The sequence below is a fragment of the Lissotriton helveticus genome, chromosome 11 (genome assembly GCF_964261635.1).
Source record: "Lissotriton helveticus chromosome 11, aLisHel1.1, whole genome shotgun sequence".
Taxonomy (NCBI): Eukaryota; Metazoa; Chordata; class Amphibia; order Caudata; family Salamandridae; genus Lissotriton; species Lissotriton helveticus.
In genome coordinates this window covers 40,622,720-40,641,917 of record NC_136072.1, presented here as the reverse complement: position 1 = coordinate 40,641,917, position 19,198 = coordinate 40,622,720, and the positions used below count along the sequence as shown (strand labels likewise).

The window sequence follows — 19,198 nt, the reverse complement described above, 5'->3', positions numbered from 1 at the left end:
TTGGGTAATTATTCTTCGAATTTCATGGTTCTGAATGTTCAGTCTGATCCTACTCCAGACTTACCTGCTATTTCAGTATTACCAGTCAAAGGCGAATTATGTGTTCGAAATAATGGTTCCGTACATGTAGGACATAGTGATTGTACTACTATTGTCGAGTATAGTGACAGTGGGAAATCTATTTTCAAAGCTTCACGTCATTCTTATTTTGTTTGTGGTCAGACCGCATATGTTCGTCTGCCCCTCGATTGGGAGGGAACCTGTTACATTGCCTTCCTACTGCCACCAGTTTTTCTAGCCCCATCTGATTATCATAGAAACACACATCTAGTACACATTAGACATAGAAGGGAGATCGAGTCCCCAATTGTCGATCAAACTGAAACTGCTCTAGAACAGTATACAGATTTCAATAGAGGATTCTTTTTCTTTATAGGACCTATCCAGAATAGTAAGTTAATCCGTAGATTAACCAGAACCCTTGAGGCAGTAGTGAATGAGACTGCCTCTGCTCTAGGCAACTTAACCGAAGAGCAATCTGCTATGAGATTTGTCGTGCTCCAAAATCGTCTCGTTCTTGACGTCATACTGGCCGATAGAGGAGGAGCATGTAGAGTCATCGGATCTAGTTGCTGCATTTTCATTCCTAATAACGGTGTTTATTCAGCTATAACCAGACTTCATAAAATTGCCCATCAGTTACACCAGAATCCAGGCACCTGGACATGGTCCGGTTGGTTTTGGAGTATAATTTCTGCCTGGGGATGGAAAGTATTGTCCTTTCTAGGTATTGCAGTAGCGATCATATTCAGTTGCTGCCTCTGTATACAATGTGGCCCTGCGATTTGCGGCATTTGTGCTACCTCTTGTATTCCTAGTCCCAAGTCCCGTCCTAGATCCCGTTCCAAGAAAATTCGAGACGAGCAAATGATACTGTATGAAATGATAGATGGTATCATGAATATCGATGTTTCCTGATGGAAACGTAGTGACAAGGAGGGAATGTGGAAAAGTAAAATTTTGCCATGTTCTGTGTCCCTACGTGTTCCCCATCTTATGCTATATGTGCATGATTAATATGCATATGTATTCCCCATGATCGATTAAAGACACAATTACAGTTGTGTCCATCTCTAGTATGCCAGTTTCCAGTTCTCGTGAAAGCTACGAGTATTAGGCCTATGTAAAGCTACATTGCCACGTTTCTCAGTGTGCACGTTATTTCATTGAAAGTCCCCGTTTCTAGGCCTCAAAAGGGCCCGGACTCAGATTCAGCTCCTGTCTCCTGAACCCTCTCCGAGGAGCGATACAGCCCCCACCTGTATCCCTGACCCTTTACTTACTTCCTGCCTCACAGTGCCCGGCTCGGCCTGGCTCTGCCTGCCAGTCTGCCAAGAGTATGTTATGATTCTAGTTATCAGTCCAGCCCTCCTTCTCTGCATTCCTAAGCTACTGAATCGCATCAATAGTTTCAGTCATCGTCTAGCCTTTACGTCTCCATGTAAGAGAAATACTGTATTTATGGTCATTTAATATTCCTCAACACACACTACATGTAGAATAATGCATGCACCAGTCTTAGTGTCTGTTAGCCTTTGCCCTGATAACTTTTGGATTCTATCAACATGTTCTCTAAACATCAGATACTAGATAGTGTTTAGGTACATGTCGCTCTGACTCTCCAGACTTTCGTCTCTCCTTCTAGCTCAGAAGTCATAGCCCCCAGCTTCTCCCTAGTAACACGTCATTGCCAGCTTGCGCGCACCACTAGGTTAGAGGTCCCGGCTCCTTAGGTAGCCCCCTCCATGTTTCCGCCCCATTTGTGACATATTCCGTTACGTTTACATCACATGTCTATGTATACGCCCTGTTCACGCCTCTTGTTACACCTACTTTCTGCCTTATCTTTCGCGACTGCTACAGGCCCTGCCCACTGCTACGCCTATTGTATTGAACATCATGTATTTTGTTTAAGTATATATACTTGTGCACTGTTATTAAAAGTTGCCATTCCTTTGTCCCTGCCCCGTGCAGCGCTGCCATCCTATTCCCGTGCAGGTTGTCCTGTTCCTGTCCTTTATGCTGTATTAAACCTGCAAACTCCTACTACCTCGAATCTTGACTCTTATTTATTGAGCTATCTGTTATTGTATATCTAGTCAGAAATAGAGGTATTATTTATTTATTTACCACAGGGCAGGGCACTGCTCAGGAGTCACACCCTGAGAAGGGAGGGGGTGGGAGCCTCAGCGACTGAATTCACCACAGTGCAGGGCACTGCTCAGGAGTCAGACCCTGAGAAGGGTGGGGGTGGGGGCCCCAGAGACAGCATTCACCACAGGGCAGGGAACTGCTCAGGACCCTGACAAGGATGGGGTGGGGGCCCTCAGAGAGAGAATTCTCCACAGGGCACAGCCTCTGAGAAGCTTTGGATGAGGCAGCACAGAGGAGAGTTGACAGGGGCCGGAGAAGGATTGCAGCTTCCTCCAGGAACAGGATCTGCTGGGAGGCATTGGAAGGTAAACAAGCATTTGCAATATATGGTTTTGCAATATATGAATTTGCATATATGCAAGTCATATATGGTTTGGATTGGAATAGTTAGCTGTGGAATTGTGTTGTGTGGATTGGATCTGTGTAGTGAAATAATGTGGCATGGTGTGTAGTGTTTTTATGTGGATAGTAATTGTGTGGTATTGAGTGTACTAGAATTATGTGGAGTGGGATTGTGTGTCATGGAGTGGGATTGTGTGTCTTGTTGAGAGATTATCTGCAATGGTTTTGTGTGCTGTGGAGTGTTGTGGTGTTTACTTATGCGGTGTGCTGTTAAATATTGTAGCATAATGTGGAATTTTGGGGTGTAGATTAGATGTATGTGGTGTGTTGTGTAATTGTGTTGTTTGAATTATGTAGTTTGTTGAATTATGTGGTGTGGAATGGAAATGTGTAGAGTTCAATTTGTGTGACGTGGAAATGTGCGCTGTTGAGTGAAAAGTATGTTGAGTGATATTAGGAATGTTGCTACGTGGTGCTGAGTGGTATTATGTGTAGTGTAATTATGTTGTGTGATGAATTGTGTGGGGATGAATTGTGTGACGTGTGGAATTATGTGGCATGGTGTGGAGTATAATTGTGCAGAGTGAAATTATGCAGCATGTTGCAGAGTTGTATTTTGTGGAGGGTAATTATGTTTTTCGGAGTGGAGTGTAACTATGTTGTGTGAAGTATAATTATATAGGTTGAAATGGAATTATGTGTAGTTGAATTGTGTTGTGTGGAGTATAATTATGTGGTTTTGAGTGGTATTAGGTTGTGTGGAATGTTATTATGTGATGTGGAATTATGTGGTATTGCGTGAAGTGGAAATATGTTTTTGCAATTATGTGATATGGAATGTTGTAGGGTTAAATTATTTATAGTAGAGTTCTGTGGCATGGAATTTTGAGATGTTCAAATGTGCGGTGTGTGGTAGACTTGGCATAGCTGCCAAGGTTTCAGATTGCGATGTGTGACATTTTCATAATTTCAGTGTAATTATGAGTGACATTTTAACATGACAGGGGCGTAACAATCAACCACATTCCAAATAAATGAAAGGAAAACGGTATTTAAAAATGTGTTTAAGAATTACTTAAGATCATAAGGGTAAAACATAACAGAGCTGGCTGTAAAAGGATCCCCCTAAAAAGGCTGGGGCCCTGGGCCAGAGCCCACTTTGCCCATGTCTTAAAACGTCTCTGCGTGGCTGGCACTGTCCCTTGTGGTGATCTGGCTACAAGTGCTGGTACGGTCCATTTAATTCTCTGGTGTCTCTTGAGAAATGCTGCACTCTCCTTTTAGGCGCTATGGGGTACTGTTCAAAAGTCTCCCCACTGTCCATGAAATGCTTTAGTACCTGTATGTGCTGCCTATGAAATGTTACGAGGTCTGCACAGATTTATGTATGGACTGTCCGATTTGTGTATGCACTTCGCATTGGAATACTGTGTGTCTTTTTAGAAATGCGGTTCTGTCCTATGAAATTGTCTGAGATCAGTTTGGGTGTGCCTATATTATCCCTTGAAACGTTTGGGACTTTCTAATTTGTTTGCATCGGTTTGTACTGCCACATGAAATTCTTTGGAATCTGTTGATACTGTCCAAAGAAATGTTCTGGGAACTGGTTGTACTGCCCCATAAAATGCTCAGGGATATATTTGTACCCCCATGGAATGCTCAGGGATATGTTTGTACTGCCCAATGGGATGCTCAGGCATATGTTTGTTCTGCCCCATGGAATGCTTCTAGATCTGTTAGTGCTACTGCCCAGTGGAATGCTCAGGGATCTGTTTGTACTGCCCCGTAGAATGCTCTTAGGTCTGGTGGTACAACTGCCCCGTGGAATGCTCAGGGATCTGCTTTTACTTCCCCATGGAATGGTGTTAGTTCTGTTGGTGCTACTGCCCTGTGGAATGCTCAGGGATCTGTTTGTACTGCCCCATGGAATGGTGTTAGTTTTGTTGGTGCTACTTCCCTGTGGAATGCTCAGGGATCTGCTTTTACTGCCTCATGGAATGGTATTAGTTCTGTTGGTGCTACTTCCCTGTGGAATGCTCAGGGATCTGCTTTTACTGCCTCATGGAATGGTATTAGTTCTGTTGGTGCTACTGCCCTGTGGAATGCGCAGGGATCTGTTTGTACTGCCCCGTGGAATGGTGTTAGTTTTGTTGGTGCTACTGCACTGTGTATGGCTAAGGGATCTGTTTGTACTGCCCCATGGAATGGTGTTAGTTCTGTTGGTGCTACTGCCCTGTGGAATGCTCAGAGATCTGTTTGTTCTGCCCCATGGAATGCTTTTAGATCTGTTAGTGCTACTGCTCAGTGGAATGCTCAGGGATCTGTTTGTACTGCCCCGTGGAATGGTGATAGTTTTGTTGGTGCTACTGCCCTGTCTATGGCGCAGGGATCTGTTTGTACTGCCCCATGGAATAGTGTTAGTTATGTTACTGCTACTGCTCAGTGGAATGCTCAGGGATCTGTTTGTACTGTTCAGTGGAATGCTCTTACGTCTGGTGGTGCAAGGTTCTCTTCGTAGTGCCTATGGAATGTTCTGGGATACGTTTGTGTATTGTCTCGTGAAATGCTATGGCATTGGTCTATGCTGTCCCACGAAATGCTGTGGAGTCGGTTGGATGTATTTATACTGTCCCATAAAGTTCTGTTGAGGAGTGCTGCTTCATGTCTTAGAAGATGCTCTTAGATCTGTTTGTGTTTTCACTATTCCACCGCTCGTGCAGCAGACTCGCAGAGATCGGCATCATTCGTACTGCCCCATATGCAGTGGCGGATGCCTGCTGAGACTACTGGATTTGCCTTTGCCCCACTAAATGTAATCAAATTCTTTGGAAAAGCGCTTCTGCCGGTCCGTGGAAAGCATTGCAGGTATGTTGACACGTGCCCGGGGTGTTCCGTTAAAAGTGTGCTAAGCCTCAAGCGCGCACTGTCCCTTTAAACGTGATGCGCCGTTCTAGATGCTAAGTGCTGCTACTATAACATAACATGTGTATTTGTAAAGCGCACGTTCACCCGGAGGTATCTTGGCGCTGAATAACAGATGTTTCTTATTACCCAATAGTACTCATTTTATCGACCTCAGATGGATGAAAGGCTGAGTTGACCCACCAGGATTTGAACCTCTGACCATGAGGTCGAACACAGGCCCCTGGAGGGGAAGCGTTAGTCCACTGAGCCACCAAACACGGCTAATTGCCAATGAAAGTGCTTGAAGGGGTGAAGCAGGCGGTGTCCCTTTAAATGTGATGTAGCTGTGGATTCAAACTGCTATCACAGTCCCATTGGTGCGGTTACACGTTTTGGTTGTGAATTGCCGGTAATTTGGCTGCTTTATTCTTCGTAGTGTATTGGGTGAGTTACTGCATTTGTAGCTGCTGTTACCATGTCACCATTAACTCATTCAGGACAGAGGGATTTTGCAGGCCATACAAGCAGGGAAGAGCCAATGTAGTTACATGAAAGTGCCAGCGCTATCTGTAAAGTGCTGCTACTGACTAAATGAATGCCGTCATGTTGGAAAGTGCTGGGATCGCCCCACATAAAGTGCTGTGTTCCTCGTTGTCAAAAAGTTAGAAGTGCCTTTCGCCCACCTAGGCAGTAGTGTAAGGATTGATTTTTTATTTATTGTTTATGTTGCCCTTCATGTTCTTTTCTTTAACATCAATGGTGTTCTTGCAGAGTGTTGTGTGAGTGACTTTGATGTATTGGTCAAATCTTTGTGTCTATATCCAACAATGAAGGATTCTATTTATTTTGTAGAGTTTTTCAGTAGGTCAGTTTATCAGGTCTTCCTATGACGTGAATATGACGTGACATGGTACTGTGTGCTACCAGACCCCATTGGATGATTATCAGTGTCACTTAAGAGCGCATAACAGTGTTGCTGCAGGTGAGCATGAAATCATTGGTCACGAACAAGGATGTATGGTGGCCAAAGCAGTGTTGGAAAGTGTTGGCCGCAATGGGGTTCTTCCTTTGGCGATCTATAAAATCCATCAGCTAATGGACAATTCCTGTGGCATTGTGACCTATAGAAAGAGCGGGTCATCCCTACATACTCCACAGGGGCCTACAGCTGTAGTGGTGGGCACAAAGACATGATGGGCCAGTCCGGGGCATGTCAGCAAGAGGACTTCATGGGTCACACCTTCTTGAAGGTTTGCAGAACACTAGCCATGAAAGGATAGACGCTCATTTAACAGATCAAATATATTTTTTTTAGTTTTCATTTTGGGGGTTTTTGCATCAACGTAGCAGCTAATGGGTAGCATAATGTCACTTCGATTGTCGATGGTGGGACACTACTCAAGCCTTTGCCTGTCCCCTTGAAAGCAGAAACACTTCCCTAGTTACACAGGTGGTATAGTCCTATTTTCCCAATTGATAAGTGAAATTTGTGTTACAAAATCATCAAAACCAAATCCTGTTTTTCAGGAATTTGTGATTGTGGCCCATACATAGTAGAGGAGGGGGGGAATCTAGAGTCCAAGGAAGTAATCCTAAGGCCTAAGAATAAGCAGAGATCAGCAGCTGGCTGGCCTGTCTCAAAACTGGGACATTTTCTGAAAAGATCAGTGTCTCTGAAAGCTTGTGAGGGTCGGGACAGAGTCAGTCGTTTCTCAGGCAAACGTGCTTAATTTGTGCTGTTGGATGCATGTTGTAGACTCGGGCGTTCAATATTTGGGCATAGTGCAATAGAGAGAAAGGCAGACAACAGAGAAAGAAGCAGGAAGAGAAGGATACGACTGCAGCAGTGATAAAAGCAGGAATCGGGATGAAAATAATCCCAGCTGTGAGCTAAGAAGCAGGGTGGGAGTGTGCAGTGGAAGAATCAAGCCTGGGGTGGAATAAAAACTAGGCTCCCAGTTTTCTATTGTGCCTGCGAAAGGCTTATCCTTTGCTCACAGCTTGTATCAAGAGAGATGGGTGGGTAGATGAGTTAATAAATGGATGGTAATATGGACAGAGGTCTTGGTTTGATATGTGTTTCGATGCAAGAGGATGGATGGGTGGGGATGTATGAATGGTTGGGTTGATGCTAGGTTGGCTGAATGGCTGGGTGGGCGAATAGATCGATGGGTTTTGCTAGTTTGATGGATAAAGGGTTTGGATGGATAAATAGATGGGGTTGGATGGGTGGGTGAATGGGACATTTGGATGGTTTAGTTGGATGGGTAAGGATGGATGGGTTATGACTTGAGGATTGCTAGGGGTGAATAAAAATACAAAAGACAATGTGTAGCATTTGACTCGAAAATGGTCACACAAAAGTGTCCGATATAGGCACAGCAATGACGTGATTAAAAATGCTCCCGTCCTCGCCTGCAAAGTGTGAGCATCCTCATAATGCGGCCATATTGCTCTCGCTGGCTGCTGCTCACCCATATCCATTAATGATTGTTACCAGGGCAATTGTGTCTGCAAGTGTGTGGCTTTTACACCAGTTCTTTGGAATTACCAAAGAAATAGTATTGGGTCATTCCCCATTAAGCTTCTATTGCCAGCCCTCTATATTCGAGTAGCATGTGGGCTGGTGGGATTTAAATGTCCCCCATTGCATTACGCTTCCCTCTTCTTACAAAGGGAAGCAGATGTTAAGTGTCTTGCGACATCTTCCATGGCATGTGCGAGCTATATCAAAAATGTGTGCAGTCACCTCGGTCCGACACGTTTCCTCAGTGGGTTCCGCTTTTGAATCCAGTCCTTGATTTGCTCTGGTAAGCTCTTGGTTAGCATGGACCCTTGACCATGAGGGATCAACCACCTTGTCCCACCCCTAGGGACCATCGGAGTAAAACATATTGTAGGGCGGTACATACTTCACCCACTCTTCATCTCATGCCGGTCTTACACCTGAAGGAAATTCGCCAACATATACTATAAAATCAATAGATCAATCTACAAGCAAAATGAAAGCCTTACCAAACTATATCTAGATTTTAGTATTTCTTCTGGTGATTGCCTAATCTCACATTGGGGCTCTAACGGAGTCAGTATATACTGATGAACATCATGTTCCCTGTAATAGGCAATGTTTCCTTAATTCACTTACCGATTTAATTTGTTTATCTACTTTAGTTGATCATTGTCGTACTAAATCCTATTTTACGTCATCAGTGACATTGTAAAGTCTTTAATGTGGCTTTAAGTTTGCCTGCTATGTTTGCTGTGCTCCCATTGCTCAGGTATGTCTCAGTCATGTATTAGTTATTCCTGGAAGACATTCCAGCAGTTTGGCCATTCACCCTCCAAAACTTAGAGCTTCCTTTATCAAATGTTTCAGAGCATTCTGCGAGGAGCAATGTGTATATATACCTATCTGTGATAAACGCGGTACTTCTACCACTTGTGAGTTTAATCTGAGGAATTGCTGGACTGAGTTCTCGAGATGATATACTGTAGGTGGTGGGCCAGGCTGCCGGGGGGGGGGGCTCCATGAGCTTTGCAGGGGGCCCCCTCAAGTTTCATTATGCCACTGTACCACTTGTGGAATGTTCTGTGCTGATGCAGTTCGGAATGTTGGGAATCTGTTAGAGCAGCCACAGTCGAGTGGGCTGAGCAGCATGCTGGCTGCTCCTGGTGGGGTTTCTGTGGTTCTGTACTTCTCATCTATGTATCCTGTAATCTTCCTCAATAAATCCTCATGAAACTCATCACGGCTACCTGGAGTAAATGACTACATGATGTGACTGCTGTTCTGTACCCACAACTTGCTTACCAGCCTCTGTGTTTCCTGTCCTTTGCAGCTCCTTATCGGGAGGTACTGGGGTGCTGATGTACTGGAGACTTTAAACTTTTTCTGAGGTGGGCACAGGTAAGAGCGGTAGGGCGGAGCTGTAGGGCGGGGAGGGAGGGTAGTCTACAGACGATGGGATAGGTAAAATTACATTAAAACCAATATAAAACCACTTACCTAGCGTTGGTCGGTGATGCGGCAAGCGCAAGGTAAGTGTTTTTTTTTTTTCATGTTACTTATCCTGTAGTCTATCGAGACCCCGCATCACTGCTCTTACCTGTGCTGGCCGCCACTGGGTTGGGCAGCCCTCTGCTTCATTCTCTTCCCCTTCCCTCCCTCCAGCCTCTTTGCTTCCTTATGTTGGCAGACCACATCCACTGCACTGGGAGGTGGTAACTTTATTTTCTCTTCCTGCTTCTCTCTGCTCCTGGAGCATCTCTGTTGCATGTCCCCTCAGTTCTTCGTTGGTGTTGCCGCCTCAGGTCTAACAAGTTAACTGCAAATAAGGTCCTCCACTGACTCTCCCTTCACCTTTGGTGTTTTCGCAACTCCTTCTTTACATTTGTCTCCTTTTGCCCCTGTGGTCTTCCTGCTTCCCCTCTTCTCCCTCGAGCACTGTTCAGCAAGTCGATCCCGAGCGCCCATAACCATTTTGTCATCTAGAGTGGAAGAAGCACCTTCAATATTGCGCATGTGCGCAGCATCATTCCCTTCTATGAGCCACCGTGACCTACCTTGGGGAGAGGATGTGGCCTTATGGCCAGAACTGCTGACCTCAGTGCTGGGACACCAGTTTCAATCTAGCGGCAGGCAGCAAAAATCTTCGTATGTTCTTTTATATAGCGCAAAACATTTTTTCAGGCCAACTACTTTCTGGCGCTTAGGGCTTATTTCGCGTGATATCGGGCTACTTAGTAGTCCCTCTGTCACAGCCGACATCGGTCTTCTTGAAATCTTAATTACGGAGCTTTTCACGTGTGCCTCTTGTAAAATACAAGAGGCACACGTGAAAAGCTCCGCCTGACGCTAGATTGAAACTATAGCGGCATTCAAGGAAGGGCTGAGTTAGGACTACGCCCTATAGAAAGCAAGATAGCCCTTTTTGTGGCTTCTACACGAGTATCCGGATATTTGGGAGCTGTCCGTTGTCTCCATATGAGATACTTTTAAACAATATTGTGTGGGATTCAACTATTGTTTCCTGAAGAAAGTGTTGGCTTTTAAACATTGTGCCCACCGAAACGCGTCGATGCGCTTTTTTTGTCTGTGTTGAAGTACTTTAAGTTCTGGTGATAACAACTCTGGTGAAAGGAACTAAATCAAATATCAGAGTATGATTATTTATTTATTTGCGGTTTTTTATAGAGCGCGACACTCATCCCTAGGGATATCACGGCGCTGTATACCAAATAAGAGCTACTGATGGCGTATGCTGAGAATGTGCCACTAATGTACTTACCTCATGCTAATTGGATCCATCAACTCCTTTGGCTTTTTGTGTCCCACTTATGAGTTTTTAATGTGTATAAATTTTGTTAACGAAGAATTGTGTTTACCATTTTACTCAGTCAGTCATAAGCTTTTATTCGATATGCAAGATATCTTATAAGCACATATACAAAACATCAATACAAAATACAAAAAGACATAGCTTTAAGAAGTCAGTATAAGAACCCATTTAAAACGAATAAAAGGACATAAAGCGCCCGATAAATAACTTAGCTAAGAAAAGAATTAAATCGCTACTGACAGTCTCTTACATCGAATAAGCCAAAACTGTTTTAAAAATTTAGCAATTCCGCACACAATGGGGGGGGAAGTGTCAGTAATTAAAATGCGCAAGGCGACTAGGTGGCTACGAGTACCCAAGATTTGGAAGAGGGGTTTCAACCAATACCTCCGGGGCCTGGCATAATCCGGACATTCAAATAGAACATGCACAATAGACTCAACCCTGTTCGGGCAACAAGCACAATACGGGGAGGCACGGACCACTGATGTCCAGTTTGATACCACAGCTCCTAGCGGGAGGGATCCAACTCTAAATTTAAAATACAGGGCACGGTCAAATGGGAGTGTGATCAGGTCCAAATAGGGTTCAAAGGCCACAATGTCTTTAGTTTGTAAAAATGAGACCGTGGACTTGCAGTGCTTCGAGTTTGTGATTAAGCGCTCCGCCGTCCACTTCCAAAAGAGCGCTTTAACAGCTTCTTTAGGAGGGGCTGTGCGTGAAGTCCAACAATCCCCAAGACCAATCTTCTCCAGGAGCTTCTTGGTTTCGCTCAGCCATCTGATCTTGGCCCAACCCCCCAAACTCATTATTTCCCCCAAACCATCGGCGTAGGATTTTAAGTCCTCACCCCTCCAGATTCGTGTCCACAATAGGAGAGGGCGAAGCTGAGCCTGATCTTGGATGCTCTTACAGCCCGTGTCCAACAGCACTGGTACAGATGGCGTGCTCAGAGGAATGGAAATAATAGATTTTAGGAGCTTGGTCTCCGCTATCGCTAGGGCATCCAATCGGCAGTGGCCCCACAGCTCAGCCCCATACAAGGCTGATGTCACTACTTTAGCCTTGTAGATGTCAATTACTGGGGAAAGCGATCTCCTAGGTGAGGCCAAAAACTCCCTCACAAGTGCTCCTCCTACTCTTCTGTGATTTAGGACCATTTTCTCAATGTGGTTTGCCCAGGACATCCTATCCGTAATCCGAATACCGAGGTAATCGAATTCGGCTACTTTCTCTAAGGCCACTGAGTTGAGTGTAGGTGAATGGCCAAGTTTCCTGGGAGGATTTAGGACTAGGTATTTTGTTTTGGCCACGTTTATAATTAACCCTTTAGCAGCGCAAAACTCCTGGAAACGCGTTAGCAATTTCTGCAGGCCTTGGGGGGTCTTGGAGATCAGAAGCGTGTCGTCCGCAAAAAGCAATGTGGGGATACGGACTCCTCCGAGACAGGGGGCGTCGGCTGGTTCTTTTTGCAGATGTTTTACCACCCCATTCACATAAAGTGAAAATAGGGTGGGCGCCAAGACGCATCCCTGTCTAACACCCCTTGACACTGGGATCCTCTCAGTGAGTTCTCCGTCTTTGCCCCAGCGGACCTGCGCAAAGGTATGGTCATGGAGACTAATGAGAAGGGACAAGATGTAAGGAGGTATTCCCAACTCATTGAGTACCCTCCAGAGCTCTTCCCGGGGGACTAGGTCAAAGGCAGTCTTCAAGTCTATAAAAGCCAAATAAAGACTGCCTTTGCCCAGATCAACAACCTTCCACCCCAGGAGAGCTAACCTAAACACCTGCTCAATGGTCCCCATACCAGCCCGGAAACCTGCCTGGAATTCTGATAGGATTTTGTTTTCCTCCACCCAATGTAAGATCCTTCCAAGGACAGCTTTACCAGCTATCTTTTGGGTGGAGTCTATCAGGCTTATGGGGCGGTAGTTTCCCGGGGTTTCCCTACACCCTTTTTTGTAGATCGGGACTACCACCGCCCCCTTCCAGGATTCAGGCACTGCCCCTCCCATCATGATGTCATTTAGGAGGGCGGCAATGATCCTACCCCATTTTACTGGGTAAGCCTTCATAAGATCCCCAGGGAGACCATCTGGACCCGGTGCTTTGCGCGGGGCCACCCATCCTATGACCCCCTCAATCTCTAAGGGAGTGAAGAAATCGTATGCATGGGGGACAACTGCTAGTCTAAATTCCCTCCCAGCATTTATTTCCCCTTCTGGGGGGAGGTAAAGGGACCCGAAGTGGTTTACCCAATGTTGCGGGGGGATATTGCAGGGTCTCACAGATGCATCTGGTTTATTCCGTGTACCTATGAGATTCCAAAAGGCCCTAGAATCCCTACCCTTACTAGCCTGAAGTAGGTCCTCCCAAAATTTGTCTTCCCACTCCTGCCTAGCAATCTTAAGGGATTTATTATAGGCCTTCCTTGTTTCCTGTATCTCACTACGGGATTTGCGTTTAACTGCCTCAACTAGTTTGGCCTTATAAGAACTACATTTTTTGGTGTACCAACCCTCAGCAGGTTTTCTAAATGTTTTTTTTCCCAAGTTGATAGGATGGGATGAAAACACACTAGATAAGGCTTCAACCAGGGAGGGAAAAAGTCCACTCGCTCTACCTGCCCCCTCTAATGGGTTTCTAAGATCTGTTACCACTTGATTTAAGAGGGTTAAGATTTCCCCTACCTTTCCCTCAGAGAGAATCAATTTTGCCCATTTTATTCGTCTGCCACAATGGGAGACTTCGGACAGATCCGGGGGTACGGCGACCGGGTAAATGTTGTCCTTCATTAGGGGGCGCCACCACTGATCCATACTCAGGGAGAGGGAATTGTGATCACTCTCCGTCGTATGTACCACCTGCATGTCTTTTACAAAGGACCATAGACACACATCTATTAGGATATAATCCAACCTAGAGGTGTGTCCAGGCCTATTATACGTGTGTGCACCCCCCCTATCTGAGGTTGTCCTCCCATTGGCTGCCCTTAAATTAAATTCCAGGCTCAGGGAGTATATCTGGAGCGCCACTTCAGTCCACCTTCTGATCGGAGGGATATCCAAAACCGGAATCCCCAACCTAGCATCATCCTCGTCCTGATCGGTGGCGACGTCCGAGCCCAGGGGCTCGAACGTACAGTTCATGTCACCCGCCACCAGTGTACGTGTCTTATGAGGGGTGTTTTTTAACAGGGACTCGAGGAGAGATATTACAGAAGACTTCCTCCCACCCTTGGTTCCCCGGGCGTAAATGTTATAGATATTCAAAACAGTTCTTCCCCTTGGATCTATTAGGGTAATGTTCTGAATGTCCGGGCAACCTGTGGGGAACTCCACTACTCTGCAATCTAAAGAGGCTGCAACCCATATGAGTAGGCCGCCCGAAGGTCGCCCTCTCCCTGATACCGAAGCCTGAGCAGGGGAAGAAAAGGAGGAAAAACCCACCCTATGAACCGGGACCAAGCTCCATGTCTCTTGGAAGAGACACAGGGTGTGATCGTCAACACAAGTAATGAATTCCGGTATATCCAGTTTTCTTGCAATCCCTGCGACATTCCAACTGCAAACCTTAAAGGCTAGGTCCGTCGCAGCTGGAGCGTCACTGGGTGCAAGAGAGTCCCTAGCGGTGGTCCTACTCATGTGTGACTGAGGTATACCGGGTTCTTGGGGAATTATCAGCGGATCTACCATCCCCCCTGCGCTGCTTACATGGGTGGGTGACACTCCCGGTAGCTCCACACTACTCTCAGCTTCCAGTCAGTTAGGCTCTAGTCGCCGCAAATGATTCTCCCTTAAGCCTCCTGTGGCCCCAGCCCAATTCTGTACAGAAACAGGGGAAGTTAAGCTTCCTCCAGTTAGGACAATACTTTGACTAGGGTAAAAATAAGAGAGATCCACTACTTTAACCCCTGGAGCTCCCATGCATGTATTAGGGGTACAAATCGAGGGCACTACTCTTGGATCTTGGAAGTTTATAATTATACAATCCCCCTCCTGAGTCTTCTTCCCCTGGCCTACCCACCCCACTCTGCGAACACCTAAAATAATACCATCCACACCTGGCGGAATTGGCCTATTTGCCTTTAGCCAGTGGATACACTTATTCTTAAGTGACTGATGGTTTTCCAACTGGCCCTCTTTTAGAGGGGGCACATTAGCCAGGACAACAACAAAAGGTTGACAGTCAGGTGGGAGGTTTACTGGGGGAATCCTCCGTACTAGTTTTCTAGGGACCAGTAATGTAGTGGATGGGGCCATAGATTGAGATGCAGATCTATGGGTTTCCCCTACCAGCGCCCCATTGAGTTTCTTCCGTGTGCCCATTTTTAGGGGACCTTCCATTTGGCCACTACCTGCCTGTGGCTGTTTTAGTGTTGGAGGGATTGGTTTATTTTTAACGGGCTCCTGATGTTTGGGCAAACCCTTGTCTTTTTGTCCCGCTTTGGGACGAGTGGGAGATTTAGGAGGTGGGATTAATGGATTGCTAGAACCAGCTTTAAGTGTACCTAAAGGGGTTATGGGATCTCTCTGGGATGACAACTCATTCCCCTTTATGACCTTGTCCTTGTTTTCACTCATCCTAGCTAGTTGTTTAATTGTAGTTTTGAGTGAATGAAACCCATCAAGGGTTGATTGTTCTAGTTTGTCTATCCGATTCCCTAGCCCCTTAACCTGTGCTACTAAAGGATTCAAGAGGCTATATATCTTCTCAAGAATATGACCGGCTACTACTGGGTCGGTGGGATTAGGAGCTTTAGCCGTACTATCACCAGTATGTAGCCCCTTGGGAGAGGTCATAGGATCCCTTTCTTTGTCAGCTTCAATTTCTACGGTCCCATCCCTTAAGTTTCTCATCCCTGATCCATCTAACTTTCTTGCTCTTTGATAAAGAGCAGCCTGTCTTACTAACCTACCCTTTTTGCGCTTTCGATGTTTTTTACTTGGGGGCCTGAGTCCCTGACTAATGTCAGGAGATTGGGAGTTGGTGGGTACCCTGTCTGGCTCCCCTACTGGGGCATCTAATAAGGAGGTGAGTGATTTTAATGAAAAAGTATCCTCGGTGGCTTCGTGCGGACAGCTTAGGGGTAGGGGTGAAGGGGAAGGCAGCCTGCTAAGACCGCCGTCTTCCTCGGTAACCATAGGTGTATGTTCAACCAGGAGGTTTTCCAGCCTCTCTATATGTAGTTCTATACCAGCCAGCAAGAGGGGGTCGGTGGAGATGCTAGGCCCACTAGGTGGAGATACAGGTTGTGACCGGGCATTTATCAGTGTAGGCGACTGGGCAGCAACCCCCAAGGATAAACGTCTTGAGAGGAGGTATACCTCTGATAGCCGCCGCTCTGACATAGCAATCTCCTTGTCAATCACCGCCGCCACCCTGGTGATAAAGCGGTCCATAGTTCCTATCACAGGGCTAGCAACTTTTAACCCCCTATCACCTTCACTCCTGATGGGCTTTCCTGAGCGGGTAGGCATACTGCGGGGCACAAGATGTGGGCTCCACTAGGCAGGTGTACTTACAGATAGTGGAGAGTAAGGGACGTGGCCCAGCCCAGCCTCTGTCAGCCCCTGACGGCCACAGACGGCCCGCCCTCTGCCCGGGCTCCGCCCGGTGCTGCCCGCGCGCGTCCCGCGACGCGGAGGGAGAGCCTGGCCTTTGTAGCGCCTCCGGGCGCGAAGACAGCGGGAAACCGGAAGTGCGCGCTAAGCCCACTGGGAGCTGTAGTCTCCAGCCGCGCTGATGGAGTGATGGCGGCGAGACTTACAGCGTTCCCCACCCAGGGACTGGCGCTGTGTGCAGGCGTATGCTGGCGAGCAAGTAAGGGTCTCCTGGCTCCTGGCTTGTCCCCCGCTCCACCGAGGGAGAGCCTGGCCTTTGTAGCGCCTCCGGGCGCGAAGACAGCGGGAAACCGGAAGTGCGCGCTAAGCCCACTGGGAGCTGTAGTCTCCAGCCGCGCTGATGGAGTGATGGCGGCGAGACTTACAGCGTTCCCCACCCAGGGACTGGCGCTGTGTGCAGGCGTATGCTGGCGAGCAGGTAAGGGTCTCCTGGCTCCTGGCTTGTCCCCCGCTCCACCGAGGGAGAGCCTGGCCTTTGTAGCGCCTCCGGGCGCGAAGACAGCGGGAAACCGGAAGTGCGCGCTAAGCCCACTGGGAGCTGTAGTCTCCAGCCGCGCTGATGGAGTGATGGCGGCGAGACTTACAGCGTTCCCCACCCAGGGACTGGCGCTGTGTGCAGGCGTATGCTGGCGAGCAGGTAAGGGTCTCCTGGCTCCTGGCTTACCATTTTACTATATTTGGTGTCAAGAAAAGATAAGCTTTTTTTAATATTTCTGTGATTCAATAAATTGTCTCTTTTTAAATTAATCTTTCCTTCTTGCTCCTGTATGAATGAGCCGTATGGTCAGTAAGTGTGTTTGACATATAAAGTTGCACCCAAAAGGGAATCTTTATTCGACAACCCTCTATGCTACTCCAATCTCTAGGAGGGCAGGCTATCAATGCCAAGGGTGTCTCTGCGGGCAACAGGCTGTTGACCTAACTAAACCAGTGGTGCTGACCCCCCCCCCCCCCCGCAGGGCACAAGTCCTAAAAAAAAGTGGGGACACTAACCTAGTTAGGCAGTATGCAAGTGACATCACGGCGCGTGACAACACAGCACATGGCATCACGCATCTGGCATCACGGTGCATGGTATCACATATTGCATCACAGGAATTGACATCATAGGAAGTGGCATCACAAGCCATGATTCTACATGTAGTGGCATCACAAGAAGTGACATCAGATCTTAAGCCCTCACATATCTGTGTAGCAGGTCTATCGTGAGCACATTTGAGCGCAAGCGCAATTCGGGTATACAGGGAAACCCTCCTGATTTTGGCAGAATTCACACTTTTGTAAGCTACACATAAAACAATGCTGCCTTTTGACAGCGTAAAGCTTCCTTTACCCAAGGATTGCTCCCCCTTCTCCCGAAAGTGTCCAGCCCTCTATCTCTCCATGGGAAGGAGCTAAGCATGTCTTTGCTCACCATAGAACAGCACCCAATGATTCAAGGGCACTAGAATAAAATAATTATTGTTTTGGACGTTGGCAACGCCGGGGTCACCTTCCATTCACCATTCTTTTCCATGTACTTTTTATCAAAATCTGAAAGCATAAATTATTTTTAAAAAGTCTAAAGAAATGACAATACATTAATGAAGTGAGATATTCTGCTCCATGTGGCATGCAGTCCAGAAGTGCATTTTTTAGACTCATTGTTGTAAATATCACTTCTAATAGGCTGGTGGCTGCTTTTATCCCTCCGGATTGTTCACTGGCTTCACAAACAATTCTCCTAAGCTCATGCCACCATGGCAACCGATAATATGCACACAAGCTGGACTGGCACAAGGATTTTTGCAGAATCGGCAAAATAACTTCTTGCCATAATTCTGATTTCCCAACCAGTCCCCATTTGGGTGCAAGCAGGAGGCTGTGTCTGAATCAGATGGTAATTTGTGCTGCAATTTCTTATAAATTGACTTCTTAACTGCATACATTTTCCAAAGCAAAATCTGGTGGAATTTGTTCAATGCGCATTCGGAGTGTGTGGACCTTGGAATACATGAAAATACAGTGTTTATCCATTAGCCACAATTTTGAGGGGGACAACCCCAAATGGTGAGGGTATGCTACTCCCAGCTCAAACTGCACCCTGTGGTAGGAGTATTTTCCAGGTGTGGTATTACCCCAAGTGGTAGAAAGCAGCTTGGAATAAGCCCCTGTGCCCTGCCCTATAATCACAGCGTTTCCCAGCATACCTGCATGAGAGCCTCATGGTGTAGACTGAAGTTTAGCGCCCACATGCTTCCAACGATAGGGAGTGGAGTTGGTCCTGGTGGAAGCTTCCTCGCCGCCCACTGTAGATTTAGAAACTGCCCCAGGAGCAGGACCATAGCCAGGGCAACTAGCGCCCATGTGACCTCCATCGCGTCCATCCTGTTGGGAGCTTTACCCGGAGCTGAACCGCAAACTCTTTACACGGACCGTCTCTCAGTCAGGGGTGTCTTGTGGTGATGTAGCACTCTTCCTTCTTTGCCTCCTAATGTCAAACAGTCACAATGCACACTGTGTAAACAAGGACTGGAGACGACTGGGAGAGGCACCAGTTGCACAGAACTGCCATCAGGTCGTGCCAAATGCTGCATTTAATCTCTCTTCTCCCCGGGGCTTGCAGCAGAGCTATGGAGCGTGCCTCTGCGTGCACGAGTATTATATTATGATTGACTCCTTGATAGGGTGACCAGATCTTGAGAACCTAAAACCGGGACATTTTGGAAAAATAGAAGAAGGACTACACTTTTTCATCCACGGAATGGCTCAGAATGCCAGCTCTCATTAAAA

The 19,198-nt window shown here is 46.7% G+C and overlaps 1 protein-coding gene across 1 annotated transcript in view; it reads right to left on the bottom strand.

The window, feature by feature from the left end:
* The window catches only part of LOC144791163 (cytochrome P450 2J5-like), a 575,154-nt gene extending 556,362 nt beyond the window's left edge, over positions 1-18,792 (bottom strand). Inside the window, exon 1 of the mRNA XM_078665817.1 lies at positions 18,616-18,792. Coding sequence (XP_078521943.1) covers positions 18,616-18,792 — 177 coding nt within the window. The remainder of the gene's footprint in view (positions 1-18,615) is intronic.
* Positions 18,793-19,198: the final 406 nt, after the last annotated feature.